A 21,331-nucleotide genomic window follows, 5' to 3' on the forward strand; every position below is an offset into this window, starting at 1 on the left:
CTGCTGCCATCCAGCCACTCTCCCCCTGCATGTGGCCATGTGGATTGGAGAGAAAGAACCCTTCTCCCAGCTCCAAACCCAGGACATCTGCACCCAGCCTCAAACTTCTGGTTCAGTGGGGGTCTAGGTAGAGCCAAGCTCTTAAATAAGCCCCATCAGCTGCAGGAGGGTCCTCTCCTGCCCTCAATGCTTAGAAGGCCCCTAGTGGCTTCTGGAACTCAAAAGGGAACCCGCCCTGAGGAAGAAGAGACTAAGCGGCCACTAAGAGACCAGCGGCTGCAGCCATTTTCAGGTTTTTTGTATCCCATGATATGCGAGTACATAAAACCATGAAACACATGGTTTTCTTATCGGTATATAATTCCATTATTTTTCTATCACTTCAACATCTTCAAACACTCAGATCTATGATTCAACTATTCAACTGAAAAATACAAACTGATGAGCCAGCTTCAAGCCTAACCGGCTTGCAGAGCACAATAAGCAGCCTGTAGCTGTGCATCACAGATCTTCTATCCAAAAGATGACGCTCTGGCTCCAAGCCTTTCCCAGCTCCTGGCATACGGACACCGGCAGTCACCCTGCCACAGGTGATGGCACCAAAGCTGGCATTCACACGTGATGCGACTGGAGAACAAAGAGCCACGTGCTTTGTCAGAAGCCAAGACCACAGCTCACTACCAATAACAAAATCGGACTCCAAAAACAAACAGAAAAACCCAAAGAGCTACTGAAAAGATCCCTTCCAAGTTAAAAAACAAACTATACAATCACTTAAAGATGGAGACAGAGAGAAATTATGAGAAGTGAGATTATTACTGTTCCCTAACCATTCTCTAAATTAGTCTAAAGTCAGGAGTAAGTTTTTTGGTTTCTGGAAAAATCTGCACAAGAATACACTATGAATCAGGAACACCACTCGCACACTTACAGTTAAAATATCTAATTATATGGCATGCGCCTCGGTGGCTCAGTCGGTTAAGTGTCCTACTCTTGATTTCAGCTCAGGTCACGTTCTCAGGGTTGTGGGATCAAGCCCCACGTTGGGCTCTGTGCTCAGCACGGAGTCTACCGGAGATTCTCTCCCTCTGCCCTTCCCCACCTCTGCGTGCACGCATGCGTGCGCGTGCACACACACACATACACACACACACTCTCTCTCTCAAATAAATTAATCTTTTTAAAAAAATCTAATTATACAATTTTTTCCAGTGTCTTAAGTCTTTTTTTTCCCTTTATTTCATGTTGCACTTCGTCTGGCACCTTAATGCTTTATTAACTAAAAGTTAATTAGTCTACCATACAATTAGAAAAATACTCTGACATGTTTCTATAAACCTGAATTATATTTATCATCTTATAATCCATGCTAATACTTCTCTCTCTGAAATGTGCTAAGTGTACCCTGATTTTCCAGTTTCATGAATTCTCAGACCTTTTCTGGAACTTGGCTATTAATACCAGCACTATAGTATTAAGTGAAGGAAAGTACGACGGTCCTGCCTGGGGGGCAGGCCTGGGCACTCAGAGACGGAGCGCTGGCACATTCAGTGACACAAGCCAACACCCCCTCTTACTGCATTATGCCAGCCCGAGGAGGCTTCCTGTACGTGCAGCAAGCACAGCCCCCCAGTTCTCATGCCACCTACCAGGCTTGCTTCACCTTCACCTCCTGCGGGGACACGTATCTGGGTCGCCGGCAAACCTTTCTGACTGTGCCATAGACCAGGTTTTTCTGAACAAACACTGAAGAAGAAAAAAAAAAAAACAAACACCAAATGCATATATACACACACACACACACACGCATACATAGGATGGCAATGTTTTATAAATACAAACTAAATGGTTTGGAAAACTAATCCTAATGTGTAAAGCCTAGAGTCAGTCTGTTAAAAAAACAAGGCAATTTTCACATTTCAAATATTCATAAAAGAAAATAGGTATCCTTAGGAGACTGGGTTTAATGAACACATGAATGACGAGTAATTGACATATCAATTATACATGAGCACTTTTAAATTGTTCCTTCCAGGGGCGCCTGGGTGGCTCAGTGGGTTAAAAGCCTCTGCCTTCGGCTCAGGTCATGATCCCAGGGTCCTGGGATCGAGCCCCACATCGGGCTCTCTCCTCAGCGGGGAGCCTGCTTTCCCCTCTCTCTCTGCCTGCCTCTCTGCCTACTTGTGTATCTCTGTTTCTCAAATTAAAAAAAAAAAGAAATCTTAAAAAAAAAAAAAAAAATAAATTGTTCCTTCCAATCTTGTTTAAATCATTATTTTGCTTAGCAATTTTTCCCAACTTGGATATAAAAAAAGCTTCAGCCCAGCCTGAGACCAAATTACCACATTTTGAGCCAGGGGGATTTAGAGTTAATACACTAATTTTACTCTTATAACATTTTTTTAATTTGACTAAACTGACTCCACAGCAGTATTTCTCAACCTTTTTAAACCTGTACCATCTTTAATAAACAAAATCCTTGCCCTACGCCCACCCCCATGATCCTCAGAGGTTCATCCTGAGGGGATGAGAGGAGACACTGATCCTCAAGTTGAAAAATCACAAACATCTATGAGCTAGATTACATGTCGCTTGCCACCAGGAAAACCCTGTCATGTCTTACTTTCTGCACTTTTAGAGTACAAAACCAGTTTTTTCTTTTTCATTTAAAAAAAACATTTTAACATTAATTTGTAGGTGTCTGTGACTTATGTTACTGCATTTGAGCATACACTGTCTGATCACTGAGGTGGGAGTCCCTCATGCTATCGCCCAGGTGGTCATCAAGATCAGAACTCCCAGGGGTCCCCCACCTTCTCATCAGGAGCCCAGGCACCAGACATGGCTACCACAAGCCCTACTGTTGTCCATCCCTCACCTCCCATCAATAATTAGCACACTTACTTGGGTTTTTATTGGCCTCTTGACTGACATCATTGTAAGTCTCAAATGGTCTTTCACTGGTAAAACTACTCAAGACATGCAGACTGACTGACTATATGTGAGACCCACTCCCTACCCTTCCGTGGATGGGAAAAAGTGAGTTTTTTCCCTTGTTACCCCTACAAAGGATACAGTAGGTTAAGTCCCTAAACAAATGTGACCTTGGGGATTCTGCCCATCTGATGGTAGCTAACAGATATCGCAGTTCTCCCTCTGGAATCGGCACTGGCAGTGGCCTTGAGCAAAGCATGTGACAAGAGTCCCTAAAATGACAGCGCCGAGTCTTCCTCAATCCTACAGAACCAATCATTTGACCTGTTGTGTTTCTTAACTCTACTTGTTTCCTAATAATATTTCATTCATATACATGTCTGGCCGACTTGGGTCTGAGACTTGCTTTCACAACACCTCGCCGTGAGACAGGAACCTAACACCTCAAACTACTTCTGTTACTGCTGTGATCCACCACCAACAAAACAAATTGTGCCTATCCACGTGAGACTGGGTAAGTGTGGGGTGAACACACTTTTTCCTGCAGTTTGCAGAAAACTGCATGTGTGTGCTCTTTCCCACCGTTATCCTGATTCTCGGTTCTGTCCCCTGGGGATGCAGCCTAGGCTGACAATGGTAAAGGCCGCATCTGACATTTCTGGCTCTGACATTTTCCAGATACTTAAAAGGAGTGTTTCAAACAGTTGCCAGCAGCCTTCAGATGGTTGCTAGTTGCATGGACTTGATCCTCATGTAACTCACTGCCCCTTTCGTGCATTTTTATCTATCAGACTGTGGACCGGAAACCAGACTTGACCTATGGCTGCTGGTCCCCAGCAGATGCTGAGAGCGGGTGAGCAGCTCTCCCTGCAGAGAACACACTTCTGTGTTCTCTGCAAGGGCACACTGAGGGGCAGCGGTTCCACCCTCACCAAGAAAATAAGCACTACAAAACCACAGCGAGCAGGTCGCGTGGTTTTAGGATAATCCAGCGCATGTACTCTGCTGCCCTCCCCATAGTAGAAGGTCCACAAAACAGAAAAAACAGCAAATTGTATTTAAAGGAAGGCCCAGTGAATTCCCTCAAAAGGTGCTGAACATTCAGAAGGACTCAGAGTTTAAAGGGTAAGGCAACACTGAGTTAAACAGAGCTGGGCTGATAAAACCATGAGGAAATGTCTTAAGAGAAGCCATAGAAAAATCTAAAATGAAAAAAAAAAAAAAATCCTCCAAAATCAGTCACTACATGAACTGGCCAAAGGGTATTTGGCCTGTTTCTGTCTGTCTGCATAGGCAGCCAGGACGAGTCACTTAAAGTTCAATGTCAGGGCACTATGGGCACAGGACAATCCGCTTCCAGTAACTTTTAAGGAAAGTGCACGTCTAGCATGTGCTCAGTCTGCAGCCCACCTGAGCCGCAGGTGCTGAGAGGATGATGGGGAGCTGCCAGGCCGGGGAGGACAGGGCAGAGCGCAGAGCAGAATGGCTGACACCAGTCAGGGACCAAGGTTAACCCTGGGACCACAGAGCCTCATCCATGGCCTACAGCACCAGTGCTGCACAAAAGCGGCCTCCGCCTGTTCCTGCACACTTTGGGCTCCCATCCTTCCTCGGGCTCCTCTCCCTTCACCTCCCTCTCCCCCGCAGCTGTTCCTCCACCCGCCCCGGGCTGCCACCATCTGTCACAGGTCTGACTCCGCTTCCATGTGGACAGCACTTCAGGAGGAGGGACCCCCTCTCCTTTTCTTTCCTGGCTCTCAGTGTGTACACGGAATTTCTCCAGGGTAAAGGAGGGAAAGGCCAGGCCAACAGATGGCCAAACCCTGCTGGGTGAGGGCAACGGGTCAAGACGTACCTTTGAAGTCTAACTCGTATCTGTGCTTTCCGGCCTGGAACTTCAGGACGGCTGCCTGGGCGTCAGAGCCCGGGGCACAGTACGCCAGGTAGGCCTTCTCCAAATCGCTGCTGCTGACAGTGGTCACGGGGTGCTCCATGCCCTACAGAGAAAGCCAGACAGACACTCCATGAAGGCAAGAAGCTACCATGATGAAGAAAGCTGCTGGGCGCGATCCACACCACACTGCAGACATGCCTGCGGTGGGTATCTGTGTCATGGGGGAGGCAGGGAAGCGGGGGTAGAGAAGCCAGGGAGCAGGGGTGTGGCAGGAGAGGGAGACACAGAATAGAAGCCAACATGAATGCCTCCTAAAAGCTGCCCAGGAAAATAGTAAATGCAGGTCCTGCTAAGCAGGTAAGTGGACGGCTGCTGCGACAGAAGAAAGCAGCATTCAAATTACTCATAATGGGTGACAAAACCATTTGAATGAGGGTGAACGTCAACACTGAATTCTTCGATCCACTTGGAGGGATGGACTGAGCATAGCAGCCTCTTCTCTGCCCGTTCTTGCGCCCAGCACCCTTCAGAGCTTAGTCCCTCTCTGTGCTCTTTCCTGAGCCCGCGGAAGCTCTCTATTTTTGCATTACCCATTTTGATCCCACACCTTCTCTCTAATTACCTATAGGACATCTAAGATTTGGGGATGGATTGAGTTTGAATTGTGGCCCCTCTAAACTTCAGTGATCTCAACAGGACAGGAACAGGAACAAACTTAAGTCACACCCCTAACACGAGACAAAAGTGCCGTCCCATCCTCAACAGGCTGGAAGAATCATTAAAATAAGGCCTGCAGAGCACACAGCACAGTGCCTGGAACCAAATGCAAAGCTGCCACAGAAATATTGGACCGGTTTCTAGATATGTCCGTCTGAAGTTTGAAGAGGAATCTGGTCTGGAGACAGAGGTGCAGAGATCACTTAAGGTGGCCACTAATGTCAGAAGAACATCAGGCATGGGCTGAACCCTGGGGACCCTCCCCCCAAAATTCATGAAGGGGAGCAGAAAGAAACAGCCCATGAAGGAGAGAGAAGAGGAGCAAGGCAGCCAGGGGAGTGAGGAGGGAGTGGGCCAAGGCTGGAAATGCCACCAGATTTGGCACCTGGGCCCTTGACCATTTGCAGTGTCTACAGCACTGTGAGGACTGTGCCTGGCAGTGTCCCACCTCCTGCGGGCACTCCATGAATAGTGACTAGATGAGGGGCACCTGGGTGGCTCAGTTGGTTAAGCAACTGCCTTTGGCTCAGGTCATGATCCTGGAGTCGAATCCCACATTAGGCTCTCTGCTCAGCAGGGAGTCTGCTTCTCCCTCTGACCCTCCCCTTCTTGTGCTCACTCGCGTGCTCTCTCTCTCTCTTTCTCTCTCAAATAAATAAATAAAATCTTTTTTTAAAAAAAGTGACTAGATGAACAAGTAACAGGAACAGAAGTCAGATCCTGGCAAGGAGGGGAATAAACGAGGGTCTTGCCTTTCAAGTAGAGATGGATGCGTTGTTCAGGTACAAAAGGGTGAGGGCAACAGTAGAGGTTTTATAGCAAGGTAAAGAGGATCACAGGAAAGGGGAAAAAAATGCAAAATGTCAATCGACATGAGAAGCCTGCTGAGAATGATCCAAAGAGGATACAGGTCAGGGTAAGGCATCCTGGAGCCCAACACCTCAGAGACGTCAAGGTCAACATAAGAAAATTCAGTGGGCCAAGAACAGTAACACCTTTATACCCAAGATTACGTTATGAATTGAATTGTGACACTCTGGTTGCCAAAAAAGATAAGCTGAAGTCTTAACCCTAGTACCTCGAAACTTGACCTTATTTGGAAACAGGGTTACTACCCTGTAATTAGTTAGGATGAGATCATGCTAGAATAGGATGGGCTCCTAAACCACACAACCTATGCCCTTATAAGATGACGGTCATGTGCAGACTCAGGGAGAAGGCCACAGAACAACGAGGCAGAGCCTGGACTGAGGCACCCACAAGCCAGGGAAGCCACCAGAAAGAAGCTAGGAAGAGCAGGCATGATTCCTAACAAGTTTCAAAGGGAACATGGCCCTGCTGACACCTTGGTTTTGATTTCCAGCATCCAGCTGTGAGAAAATACATCACTGTTGTTCTAAGCCACCCAGTCTGTGGTAGCCTCAGGAAATTAATATAGGGTGGAGGCAATGTGGACCTGAAATTGGGCTGTACATCCTGAACTCAGGCAGAAGAGAACCTAGTTTCCCTGAATCAAAAGAAAATGGTCCTAAACTGTCAATTAGCAGAAAAATAAGAAAGAAATCTACATATGCAGGAACTCCAGGAGTGTGTGGGGAAAAGAAGAGCTAGAATGGACAGGCCACCCTAGGAGAGGATCCAACCGATGGTACCAAATGAGACCACACAACCAAAAGCCACTGAGCTCACACACGTGCATCTGTACCCCAGCACTGTGCAATATATGAATGATACCCAAATACAGGTCATTGCCAGAGATGCTCATGTCCTGAATGAGGTTATACACTCCGACTATACTGCAAGAAAGTAGCTGCATAGAAAAGAAAAAGGGAAAACCCTAAGTATGGGTTGTTTGGAGGAGAAAGGCCCCTACTCCCTAAAGTCATGACAATCCAGTTTGCAAAGTCACCTAAGGAAAAATACTTTTGCATAGGGTGTCACTAGGGTCTAGTGTCATCCCACTCAGCTCCCCAAGAAAGGGGACAAATCACAAAACAAAAGGTGAGAGGTTGTTGCATTAGCTAAGTGTTTCTCACCTGCCATGGGTTCCCCCATGATGCTACCAGGTAAGCTCCATTCAGGGAGCATGACCAGCCCTTCATTCTCTCCTGCTCCTCCATGCCAGGCACGGCCTCCCCGCTCCTGCTCCTGACCAAACCAAGAGCAATGCCAGGGAGCCTCCTTGAGCAAATCTACATGGCAAGGAAGGTGGAAAAAACCCAGGATGCTCAAGAGGGGCAAATAGGTGGGAAAGAGGGCAGACGGAACAGCCACCAAGGAAAGGCTGGCACTTGAGGACGCAGAGGGAAAGCAGGTGAAGGCTGAAGTGAGGCCCCTGATGAGCGTGACCATGTCCAACAGGCCAGAGGACAGTAATTACTCTGTCCTTCAGCCAGCCAACGTCTCTGCCCTGAGGACCTGCTAGGTACAGGCACTATTCTCCACACAGGGGCACATCGGTGGCACAAGAGAGACCAACCTCCCTGTGCTCATGCAGCCCACATTACAGTGTTCCCAGAGAAGAAGACATTCCAGGTGCAGGTAAGAACAAGAAACTCAAGCTTTAATATAGCCTTTTATAACCTGGAAGAGTATAAATGTCTATCAGACCATAATCCCAATATTCATTTTGGAAAGCTATCCACATAGATGTGGTGACCTCCCTATCCTTGTACCTCTACAAGTGACCAGGGGATTCAATCTGATTCAGCCATGAACATCTTCAAATAATTGACAACAGCAGTTATTAGATTCAGATTCCAAATCAGTACCTGAAATGAATCCATTTTCTTACACTTGCCCACATTCTGTGAAGTTGCTGCTACAGAGAAGGCAAAAGGCCACCTTCGAAAAGCCTTCAAGTATACTGTGCAGCTACCCAGACTCTCCTGCACACACAGGCACTTGCTCTGGAGTTACCTGTTCGACAGTTAGAGAGGCATCTCTCTACCCATTTAACAAAACCAATGAAGAAATGTCATCTCATTATAATCTATAGTCATTCAGTTCTCATGAGGCCAACAGATACCTAAACATTCAAAGACAGAACCTCCTACAAAGGAATGGCTAAGGAGCACCTGGGTGGCTCAGTGGATTAAAGCCTCTGCCTTTGGCTCAGGTCAGGATCTCAGGGTCCTGGGATGGAGCCCCACATCGGGCTCTCTGCTCGGCAGGGAGCCTGCTTCCTCCTCTCTCTGCCTGCCTCCCTGCCTACTTGTGATCTCTCTGTCAAATAAATAAATAACATCTTTAAAAAAAAAAAAAAAGGAACTGCTAACTAGTTTTGCCCTAATTCCCCCAAAGCAAGTAAGTCATAGGGGGATATGAACATCTTTGGCTTTGTCAAGGACTCTCCAGGACAACTCTCACGTTCATGTCTGGGAATAGCTCCTCCACCACAGACCCTTGGGGGAAAATACTTGCCCTCTTTCTGTGACACTTACTTGTTGTCCATATTCCTGCCAAGAACCAAACTCATCAGTCCAGTACCAAACCCAGTCAGTGGTGAGGATGAAGTGTGGAGGTTTAGTAACCGAGGAGGCCGTGGAGAGGCGGCGGGCGGGGGCTGCGCCAAACATCATGGACTCAAAGTCTAGACAATCAAAGTGAAAGTTGCTGGCTGACTCAGCACACAGGATCCTGCAAAAGAACATGAGAGAACATGAGATCCATGCAAAAGAACATCCACCAGCCAAGTGAAAACTCAGGTTCCACCTGTGGTCTTCTAGATGCTCAGCTGATAGATGTGAACTTAAATATAACAGTGTCACAAATTAACAGTGTTAGTTTTCCCCCTCTAACACCTTAGGTAGGGAAAAAGGTTCCAAGTGGGAAGAGGGGAGGACAGTTGGTTCTTATACAAAAAAATAATAATGAAATTAATATTCTCTGAAAGTAAAATTAGTCTCTGCAAGACTGATCAAGAAAAAAGGAGAATATTAGAAATACATACTGTAAAAAAAATGAAAGATGCCATAGACACTAAAAGGGATATTATAAGCAACTTTATAACAATTAGTTTGACAACAAATAAAATGAACAAACTCCTGAAAAATAGGATAAATTTACCAAAATTGACTCAAGAAAAATAGAAAACCTGACTGATCTCTAAAATTATAAGAAACTGGTCAGTAGTTTAAAATCTTCCCATAAATTAAACATTACGCCTAGATATTCTTTAGACACATGGTCAATTATTCAGGAAAAAATAATTCTAATTGTACATGAGTTTTTTCAGAGAACAGAAAAAGAAACCATCCCAATCTCATCTTTATGAGGTTAGATATTTCCAAGATAAAAACCAGATCAAGATAATATGAAAAAATTATAGGCCAATCTCACTCAAACATGGATGCAAAAATCTTTAAGTACTGGCCATCCAAATTCAGCTGTGTGTGTGTGTGTGTGTGTGTGTGTGTGTGAGAGAGAGAGAGAGAGAGAGAGAGAGAGCGCGCGAGCGAGAGAAAGAGCTAGAGAGAACTGCACAACTATGACTTAAGCCTAGAAATATGGTGGACTTACCAGAAAATTAATGTCGTTAACTGCATTAACAAATAAAGGAGAACAAAGCATGGGCTCTTGATACAGAAAAAGCACTCAATAAAATTCAATTTTTATACACAATTTTTAAAAAACCTCCCAGAGGTGTTTGGGTGGCTCAGCTCATCAAGCCCCATGTGGGGCTCTCTGCTGAGCAGGGAGTCTGGCCCTCCCTTTCCCTGTACATACACACACTCTCTCTCTCTCAAATAAATAAAATCTTTTTTTTTTAAGATTTTATTTATTTACTTGAGAGAGTGAGAGAGAGAGCATGAGAGGGGAGACGGTCAGAGGGAGAAGCAGACTGCCTGCTGAGCAGGGAGCCCGATGTGGAACTCGATCCCGGGACTCCAGGATCATGACCTGAGCCGAAGGCAGTCACTTAACCAACTGAATCACCCAGGCGCCCCTCAAATAAATAAAATCTTAAAAAAAAAACAAAAACCCTCTTAGCATACTAGGAATAAAATTAAGATTTGTTAGCAAGTCAAAGATTCCAAACATTCACTCATGCTTAAGATGAAACATTTAATAATTACTCCTCTTAAAATCAAGGGAAAAAAGAAGAAAAAATAATATTCCAGCTAATCACCACTTACATTCAGCATGCCACTGGAGGTCCTAGCCACTACAATAAGGCAATAAGGCAATAAAAAGAAGTAACATGCATAAGAATAAAAAAGGAAGAAATTAAAATGCTATTCACAGGGGTTCCTGGGTGGCTCAGTCAGTTAAGCTTCTGCCTTTGGCTCAGATCATGATCCCAGGGTGTGGGATGCAACCCCACATTGGACTTCTTGCTCACTGGGGAGTCGGCTTCTCCCTCTCCCTCACCTTCTGCCCCCAACTTGTGTTCACTTTCTCTCAAAGTAAATAAGTAAAATCTTTAAAAAAAAATGCTATTCACAGATACTAACTTCTAGAGAGAATACATAGACAACTTTGAATTACAGATAATTCAAATTATCAGTAGAGTCTTCTGAGTTCAGATATTTTTTTTTTAAAGATTTTATTTATTTATTTGACAGAGAGAGATCACAAGCAGGCAGAGAGGCAGGCAGAGAGAGAGGAGGAAGCAGGCTCCCTGCTGAGCAGAGAGCCCGATGCAGGGCTCGATCCCAGGACCCTGAGATCATGACCTGAGCCGAAGGCAGCGGCTTAACCCACTGAGCCACCCAGGCGCCCCCTGAGTTCAGATATTTTAGTAAAGTTGCAAGATGTAATAGTTGACAAAAAAGTCAACTGCATTTCTGTGCATCAGCAGAGAGAAACAATTTTTTTTTTTTAAACTGGGGATGCAATGTACAACATGATGGCTACAGTTAACAATGTTTTATGGTATATATATATATTTTTTAAGATTTATTTATTTATTTGACAGACAGAGATCACAAGTAGGCAGAGAGGCAGGCAGAGAGGGGGAAGCAGGCTCCCTGCTAAGCAGAGAGCCCGATGTGGGGCTTGATCCCAGGACCCTGGGATCATGACCTGAGCCAAAGGCAGAGGCTTTAACCCACTGAGCCACCCAGGCACCCCGTTTTGTGGTATATTTAAAAGTTGCTAAAAGGATAAATTCTATAAGTTCTCATCATATCATAAGGGAAAAAATTGTTTTTGTAACTATACGAAGTGAGGGAGGTTAACTGAACTTATCGTGGGGGTCGTCATACAATGTATACATCTATCAAGTCCTCATGCTGCCCACCTTACACTTCTACACTGTTGTATGTCAATTTTATCTCAATACAACTGGAAAAAAAAAAGTAATTCTCTAACAAAAGATACCCAAGACCTTAATGGAGAAATTACAGAACTACTGAAAGATATTTTAAAATATTTAAATAAATCAGCTGCTATCATGTATATGAACAGAAAATCTCAGCACCATTAGGATGTCAGTTCTCCTAGGACTGACAATAGTCAATGCAATTTCAATTTCAAAAATTGCAACAGAGATAAACCAGTAAGATTTAGAAATTTCTAAGGAGGAGCAAAAGACCAAGAGCCCAGGGAGCTCAAAGAAAAACAAGATGGGAGACTGGCTTATCAGATGCCAACACACACTCTAAAGCTCCACTAGGTAAGACAGTGTGACACACAGACAGACCAGTGGAAGAGAAGAGACCAGAAACAGACCTGGGTGTATTTGCTAATTCCGCACCTGTCACAGGTAGCCCTGGAAATACATTGGGAAGAGATGGCCTACTTAAACAAGTGATATTTGGCACACGGGTCTGAAAATAAGCTATAAAAGGTGTTAAGAGTTTGCCAAATTTGGCTCAATTTTGACAGGTTTAAAATAACTGCTGGCAATGGATGCTGGGGATGGCCACACAACGATGTGAATGTAATGCCACTAGAGTATACCCTTAAAGATAGTTAGGATGGCAAATTTTGTTATGTGTATATTATCACAATTTTAATTTTTTTAATAAGTACGTTTTTAAAGATTTTTTTTTTAATTTATTTGTCAGAGAGAGAGGGAGAGCGAGTGAGCACAGGCGGACAGAATGGCAGGCAGAGGCAGAGGGAGAAGCAGGCCCCCCGCCAAGCAAGGAGCCCGATGTGGGACTCGATCCCAGGACGCTGGGATCATGACCTGAGCCGAAGGCAGCTGCTTAACCAACTGAGCCACCCAGGCATCCCATAAGTACGTTTTTAAAAAGCAATTTTGGGGCGCCTGGGTGGCTCAGTGGGTTAAGCCGCTGCCTTCGGCTCAGGTCATGATCCCAGGGTCCTGGGATTGAGCCCCGCATCGGGCTGTCTGCACAGCAGGGAGCCTGCTTCCCTTCCTCTCTCTCTGCCTGCCTCTCTGCCTACTTGTGATCTCTCTGTCAAATAAATAAATAAAATCTTTTAAAAAAAAAAAAAGGCAATTTTGGCAAAACTGGTTAATTCATCTGTGTAAGAATGAAAGTGGACCCATACTTCACCACCTACAGCAAAAGAGTAAACATAGTCCTTAAAACATCGAGACTTTTTAAAGAAAATTTAGAAACATTTCCTTATGGCCTTGGGATAAGGATTTCTTATGACTCAAAAAGTACAAAACCATAAAGGAAAAGATGGTTAAAAACTTCTCTATAGGGGCGCCTGGATGGCTCAGTGGGTTAAAGCCTCTGCCTTGGGCTCGGGTCGTGATCCCAGGGTCCTGGGATCGAGCCCCGCATCAGGCTCTCTCCTCAGCGGGAAGCCTGCTTCTCCCTCTCTCTCTCTGCCTGCCTCTCTGCCTACTTGTGATTTCTGTCTGTCAAATAAATAAATAAAATCTTAAAAAAAAAAAAAAAAAAACTTCTCTATATTAAAAAATACCATAAGTTGACAGGAAGAGTTTATTTTCAAAGCACATTTCATATCCAGAAATTTAAAGAGTTCCTAAACTAAATAAGAAACTAAACACACAACCTTCACCTTCAACAAAACAAGCAAACTACAAGGAATGGCCCCAAAACAGGCAGAGACACTTTCTCTCATTAGGACCTGGAGAGAGGGAGGCCGAGACACCAATTTACATCCCCAGGCTAGGCAAAGTTCAGATGGCAAACAATACCAGACATTAGGGAGACGGTCACCACAGACCGTGGATGGGGATGGAAAGCGGCAGGATCACTTCGGAAAACAGTTTAGCATCACCTGGCAGAGCTGAAGACGGACCCAGCCTACCCACCCCGACCCGCCCCCCCAGTTTCATCTGCCCCCCAACCCGCGCGCATGTGCACTGGGAGACAGCACACTGTGGCTGAGTCCTGAGAACAGAGCGCTGAGAGAAAGGCGCCAGACGTGGTGGTAGAGAGGGTAAGTCTCCATTTAGATGGGGTTCAAGACCAGGCGAGACTAATCTGTGGTGACAGATGTCAGAACAATGGTGGCCCACGGGTGGGCACTGAGCAAAGGGGACAGGAAAAGACTTTCTGAGGTGATGCAAATCATCTCTGTTTGGATTAGAGTCTCTGCTACATGAGCGTGTGCATTTGTCAAGACTCAGCGAACTATGCAATTACTATCTGTGCACTTCCCTAGGTGTAAATTCTGCCTCAGAAAAAGAGAGAGGGGGGCACATGTGAGCCAATTCATTTTCCAAAGGGGAACAATCTGTTTCACATACTTTACCAGCAGCAATTTGTGCGTAACTGCACTCTGAGCACATATTTATTTTTCCCACTTAAAAAGTAGCCCTAAATTCTTTTCTTGGCAACACATTTTAGCAAGTTGAAGCCACAATATGAAAAGTATTTGAAAATAAGCCTCTCTGGGACTTGCCAATTGACTCTGAATTGACTAAGTGAAAATAGTGGGACACACTTAGAAAAATTAAAAAGTTAAAAGCCGAACAATAAACAGCAGTTCAGCTACAGGACTTTACACACAATGGCTAAAATTTCACTAATGAATGCCTCTTGCTCTTCTGTGGTAATCAGTGTGGATATATGTACGCGATCAATCCCAGCAGCAAATGATTCAAAACTTACTTGGTACCAACATCTCCTTTCCCCACGGCTCCTTCCTAAAGGAGAGAAAGGTGGGAAAGCAGAGGACCAAAACACAGTATGAACATTAACTTCTAATTTCCAGCCCAGAGCCTTCACCTCCGGTCCAGGTTGTTTACTTGGGGTGGGAGGGGAAGAGGGTGTGCGTGTGCACACACATGTGTGTGATACACGCACGCGGTATCAAATCTCAACTCTGCTGAGTCTCAACTCCCCACCCTGCACTCAAAAGCCCAGGCACACAGTGGACCCAAGTGACATATTTCATACCTGTCTTTCCTGGGATTGCTATATGCCTCTTCAATAAGCTCCATTTTGTCCAAATCCTTCCACTTGCCTCTGTCCAAGAACTGCCATCGATATGGCAAATGGAAGTGAACTTTATTGCACTTATCTAAAATAAGAATATAAGGAAGTAAGACATCTTGGCAATATATACACAGCATGACCTAGTCATGTGGTTCTCAATGGGTGTGGTGCTGCCCACTGACCTGGGAACACTTTGGAGAACTGCAGGGGAGTCATTTTTAGAGCAGTCATACCTGAGCACCTCAATACTGAAATGCTGTGTGTTTTATTATCCACACTTCCCTTTCATGCTTCCCCTTTTAACAGGACATTATGTCAATTTTTAAAAACACATATGTTAGTAGGTTACATCATGTATGAATTTCATCTCGCCAGTAAAGAAGCTGATAGTGAGAATGCCAATCAGACTGCAGGGGGCAGTCTGACGACCCGTTACCGCTATGCATGTAGCATGTGGACAAGGAGCGGTCATAGCAAAAACAGAGCCAGGTTCATCTCCACTAGAAACCCATCCAAACCCTGACACATCTGACCACAGCTAAGTCAGCAGTGTGGCTCCAGCCCACTCTGATCTTCTGGCTGCTAACATACTCACCCCCTCAACATACCCCCACGTCTCTGAAGGTGTTTATACACACCACCCTGCCCCTGCCCAAATACACAGAATGGCCCAGCTCTACAGTTCCCAGCCAGCCACTTCCCCCACATCTTCCCTGTGCTCTCTGGGACCTCTGTCACTCTAGCACATCCTGCCTGCCTCGTCAGGAATGCACCCAACACCCTCTCTCTCTCTACCTTCCAATATTGTATATGAGGTTCTGGTACATCCTCACAGAGGAAAGGAAGACTTGAAAGAAAAGCAGCAGGATGCTCTTTGCACTCTGATACGGACCTACGTCCAACATATGCGCTACTGGGTAGAAAGATACATGACAAGGTACACATACCTCTATTTGGGTGAAACACAGAAAAGAAAAATTAAAAATACTCCAATTGAATACATATATACACACATATTTTTCCTTGCTGAGGGGAAGTGGGTCACCAGGGACAAAGCTATGAGGAAAGATTCCTGTTGTTTCCTATGTCTTCAGAATTCTGAACCATAAGAATATATTCCAAGAAACTAAATGTCTAGTTAAGTGAAAAAAGACACAAAAGAGTGAGCATAGAGCACCTATGTGAGAAGGAAACTGACCAGACATATATGCTTGTACAAGAATAAAATCTTTAGGAAGGACAGCCAAAGAACTGGTAACAATGATTGTTTCTGGAGGGGATCTGGGTGCCAGAAAAAAAAGGTATGAGAGAAACATTTCTTACTGGCTGTCCTTCATGCATCTTTAATTTATCTTTCAAAACAATGACAATGAAACATGGCTAATTTGACACTGGAAAAAAAAATAAAATTTTCTAAAAGTCTATGTAGGGGCACCTGGGTGGCTCAGTCAGTTAAGCATCTGACTCTTGATTTCAGCTCAGGTCATGATCTCAGGGTCGTGAGATCAAGCCCAGGGCTCCATGCCCAGCGGGGCATATGCTTGAAAGATTCTCTCCCTCTGTCCCTACCCCTGACTTTTGCACATGCACTTTGCTCTCTAACATAAATAAATAAATCTTTAAAACAAACAAATAATAATAATAATATTGTACACAGCCTTTCAGGCACATTTCAATGCCACTTCTTTCCCATAGACTCTACAAAAGTTACCTTGCAGGGGGAGGACCATAGAGGCAGGTAAGCAGGCTGCCTGGGATTGTCAAAAGCCAGGCCTGAGGCCAGGCAGACAGAACAGACAAGAACACCCAGCCAAGGAGACTCAAACGAGGAAATTCCCCAGTTCACCAAGTCTGGGTACAGCCACTCTGGGGACTCAGGACATTATGACTTGTCCAGAGTAACAGCATGGACAGCTCACACCAAGCTAAAAAGAGAGAGGGACTCTCTACCAGAGTATGTACGATAGAACGATAATGAAGGGCCCAATCTGGATAGATAAGGTCACAGCCATGGTCCAGAGATCATAACCAAGTAAGATTTCTTGTTCCCTCCCTGAGGGCACTAAGGAAATGATCAGGGTTAATGATCAATGTTCGGTCACTGCACCTACAGACCCCAGCTCAAGTGAGTGCTAGACAGCCTGAACAAAGACACTCCCCTTAAGAAGGCCCCCTTCAGGGAAAGCACACCACCCATTACCCTTCAGGCCGACACCTTGTGAGACACAGGGGCCAAAGCAAAGTGCTGTGGTCGAACAGCAGTCCTGGGAACTTCAGTTCTTAATGTGAGCTCAACGTGGAGCCCATATCACTCACAAACCAGAAGGAGCCCAAGAAAAAAAGGTGCCATGCAGGCCACTACAGCCATGGTGCCAGGTGAGGGCAGAGTCTCAGGTGATGAGGCCCCTTGTCTGCCATATCTTCCCTGGTCCTCTTGACCCCTTTCTCAATTTCCTTTCCCTCCTTCTAATATTCCCTGCTTTGTTGAGTCTAGAGTCTCGAGTCTAGGCTTTCCGGAAGGTGGGTTGCAAAAACCACATCGATTTGGGAGACAAAATACCACATCCAGATTCCCCTTTCTCCCTACATCACTTTTTTTTTTTTTAATTTTTTTTTAAAGATTTTATTTATTTATTTGACAGACAGAGATCACAGGTAGGCAGAGAGGCAAGGCAGAGAGAGGAAGGGAAGCAGGCTCCCTGCCGAGCAGAGAGCCCGATGCAGGGCTCGATCCCAGGACTCTGGGATCATGACCTGAGCTGAAGGCAGAGGCTTTAACCCACTGAGCCACCCAGGCGCCCCCCCCACATCACTTTAAATGACAGGCTGGACGGGGCGCCTGGGTGGCTCAGTGGGTTAAGCCTCTGCCTTCAGCTCAGGTCATGATCCCTGGGTCCTGGGATCGAGCCCTGCATCGGGCTCTCTGCTCGGCAGGGAACCTGCTTCCCTTCCTCTCTCTCTGCCTGCCTCTGCCTACTTGCGACCTCTGTCTGTCAAATAAATGAATGAATGAATGAATGAATGACAGGCTGGAGAGAAGAACAAATCCAAAAATGCTGGAAAACAATAAGGAGTGCCGTCAAAAAAACCACAGAAGAACACAGAATCAAACTGACAAGAGTTAAAGAGAGAAAAACACAGGTAAAATATGCAGAAGAGAGCTGCTATGGAAATGGGGTCTGGGGTGGGGGTCCTTAACAAACCCAGAGTTACATGTAACAAAAAAGCAAGGACACCTGGCCAGTCACAATGAGAGTAACTGGGACCCACCCACTAGAGCAGGCACTCCCTCCATACCCTGCTTGTGCCCTGCAACCTTATTCTTTGCCCCAAGAAACATGCGAGTGTGGCCAGAGTGCTGGAGAGAGAGAGAAGCTATCAAAGCCCCCACCCCACTCTAAGGATACATCCCAGCAGCCTGCACCACTAAGCAGCTCTTCCCCTCTAAGCCCGAATCAGAATCGGCATCACCAGCAGACCCCAGGATTCTCAAGGAGACAACCAAGAGTCACCCAACATGTGAGGAAAAATAACACAGATGGGAAGCTAATTCACACACAAAAATCAATACCTAAGGAATAATTATTAGAGTAAACAGATCAAGAGTAACAGCTAGACCTAAACATAAAAGTGAAACCTACAAAACTTCTAGGAAAAAAAAAAAAACCATAGAGCCATTTTGGGGGGCTTGGAACAGGCAAAGATTTTTAGGACACAAGAAACAAACTATAAAAGAAAAAGATACTAATATGGTCATTGATATTGCAACTTTTATTCCTCAAAGGCACCATAAAGAAAATGAATATGAATGATAAGGATAGGGAGAATATATTTTAAATACCTCTATCTGACAATGACTTCTATAAACAATACTCAAAACCCTCACAACTCAATAATGAGAGATCAAACAATCCAATTTAGAAAATGGACAAAATAGTCACAAAACACCACATATTGTATAATTCCATTTACATGAAACATCCAAGCAAATCCATACAGACAGGATGTAAACCTGTGGTTTCCAGGAGCTGGAGGAAGGGAGAATGGGCAGAGCACCTCTTTGGGTCTGAAGAAATGTTCTAATATTGACTTGATGATACCTGCATAATTCTCTGTAACTACACTAAAAAGCATTAAATGGGTGAGTTGTATGGAATGTGAATTATACATAATACCTCAATCAAGCAGTCATATAAAAAAATTAGCAAAAAATTTAACCAGATACTTCACAGAACATATACAAATGACCAGTAAGTACATGAAAATAAACATTAAACATCATTATCATCAGGGAAAGGTAAATTAAAACCACAATGAGATATCATTACTCATTAATTACAATGGTTAAAGTTTAAAAGACTGACAATACCAACTGTTAACAAGAACACAGAGCAACGAACTTTCCTACATTGCTTGTGGGAAGGTATACCTACTTTGGAAGACAGTGGCAGTTTCTTATAAAGTTAAACACATACTTACATATTCCAGTAATTCCACATCAAGGCCTTCACTCAAGAGAAGTGAAAACAGATAACCACATGAAAACTTGTACATATTTATAAGAGATTTATAAAAGCCAAAAACTTGAAACCCCTCAAATGTTCATCAAACATATGAATGGATAAACAAATTGTAGTCAGTCCATGCAACAGAATACTACTTAGCAATAAAAAAGACCAAACTACTGATCTCCCAGCATGGACAAATCACAAAAACATGCTAAGTGAGCAAAGACAGGGACAGAAGAATACATGCTGTATGATTCCATTTATATGAAATTCTAGAAAGGGAAATTCCACAATGACAAAAAGTACATAGGGGCTGCATGAACTCAGGAAACTAGGCGGTGAGGATTAACTGCAATGGGACAAAGGGACACTTTTAGAATTAAGAAATTCTTCCGTATCTAAATTGTTACTACCAGAACTCAGTGTATACTGAAAAATTCTAAATATTTAAAATTTTACAGTGGGTAAATTATAGCTCAATAATGTTGATTTTTAAAACATACATGTATATATGACACACATATATGTTTGAGCTAGCATTCTGTTTCCAGGAACTGAGCTATGGAAATACGCATGCGTACTCAGATGCTCAATGGACTATCATTCTCACTGGATACTACAGTTGCTTTTTAAAAATAAGATGCACTGGGGCGCCTGGGTGGCTCAGTGGGTTAAGCCTCTGCCTTCAGCTCAGGTCATGATCTCAGGGTCCTGGGATGGAGCCCCGCATCAGCGGGGAGCCTGCTTCCACCTCTCTCTCTCTCTGCCTGCCTCTCTGCCTACTTGTGATCTCTCTCTCTGTGTCAAATAAATAAAGTCTTAAAAAGAAAAATAAAAACAAAAATAAAATGGACTTACATATACTAAGGTGGAAAAAATCTCCAAGACACAATGTTAAGTAAAGGAAGCATGTTAAGGAATACCTATCACATGTACCCATCCGTTAAAAAATATGCAAAGCAAGCATCATGACCACACAGCACGTGTTTACCTTTGGGGAAGGCTGAAGGAGAACTTCAGAATTTACTCTGTATTATTGGACTCTTTTACAAAGTGAAAGTAGTCCTGAACTGCTTGGGTGGCTTTTAAAGACTGAAAATGAAACAAGAAGTTTGGTGTTGTTTTTTTTTTTTTTTTAAGAGTCACCAAATTTGAAAAGTAAGCTTTCTTCAGTCAAAGCCCAGGCCAACGATAAGAAGAAAACAAAGGTTTAGTGAAAATACAGACACACATGTACCCACAAGAAGTGCTACTTTTGATAAAAGAGGGACCATGGAGAGAAACCCCCAACTTAAGTTCTTATTCCCCAACAGCACACAGAGACATATCCTGAGGGAGGGCCTTCTGGGTTTCTGAGGCATTTCTAAGTCTACAGCAACCCTTTACAAGGAACACTCATATTTGTTCCCACTATATTGGGCATCTGCGCTGGTCTGTGACCTCATGCTAAGCTGATCAAGGGTCAACACTTGACACTTTCTGCATGGACCAGTTATATTCCCAAAAACTCACCTATAGTCTTATTTCCAGAAATTCAATTGTTACCATCCTCAGCTCCCCCAGAAATGCCACCCCAGCTCACAGTTAAGAAGGCCCTAACCCTCTCTGGATGGGGGAAAAGACCTTGAAGGGTGGCCTTAGAGCAGAACTCTTGAAACGAGAAGCAGCTGTCCCGCCTGCAAGTGGATGAAGGGGCTTCCTCTGACCTACCTTGAAAGCTACAACTTTTCCGGATATGGTACAAGCAGATCTGATCGCTCTCCTCTTGGTTAGCAGTGTTTGGGGACACAGAACCTGAGCTATCTCTTCTTTCTACAAAGAAACACCACAAGACGTATCAGCATCCATCAGAGCTTCTGATATGATGGAGTCAGAGTAATTCAAGATACAAAGGAGAGAAAAGAAAATTCATTCATTTCTCTGCAGAAGACAAAAGTGGGTGA

At 44.4% G+C, this 21,331-nt stretch overlaps 1 protein-coding gene across 1 annotated transcript in view; it reads right to left on the reverse strand.

Moving 5' to 3' along the window:
- PARP12 (poly(ADP-ribose) polymerase family member 12) overlaps nt 1-21,331 on the reverse strand; it is a 42,526-nt gene that overhangs the window by 11,609 nt on the left and 9,586 nt on the right. Inside the window, exons 4-8 of the mRNA XM_047694732.1 lie at nt 21,099-21,200; nt 14,842-14,965; nt 8,989-9,184; nt 4,790-4,931; nt 1,650-1,746 (exon numbers count right to left, since the gene is read on the reverse strand). Of these exons, the coding sequence (XP_047550688.1) occupies nt 1,650-1,746; nt 4,790-4,931; nt 8,989-9,184; nt 14,842-14,965; nt 21,099-21,200 (661 nt within the window). The remainder of the gene's footprint in view (nt 1-1,649; nt 1,747-4,789; nt 4,932-8,988; nt 9,185-14,841; nt 14,966-21,098; nt 21,201-21,331) is intronic.

This window comes from Lutra lutra, chromosome 11, assembly GCF_902655055.1.
Source record: "Lutra lutra chromosome 11, mLutLut1.2, whole genome shotgun sequence".
Classification (NCBI taxonomy): domain Eukaryota; kingdom Metazoa; phylum Chordata; class Mammalia; order Carnivora; family Mustelidae; genus Lutra; species Lutra lutra.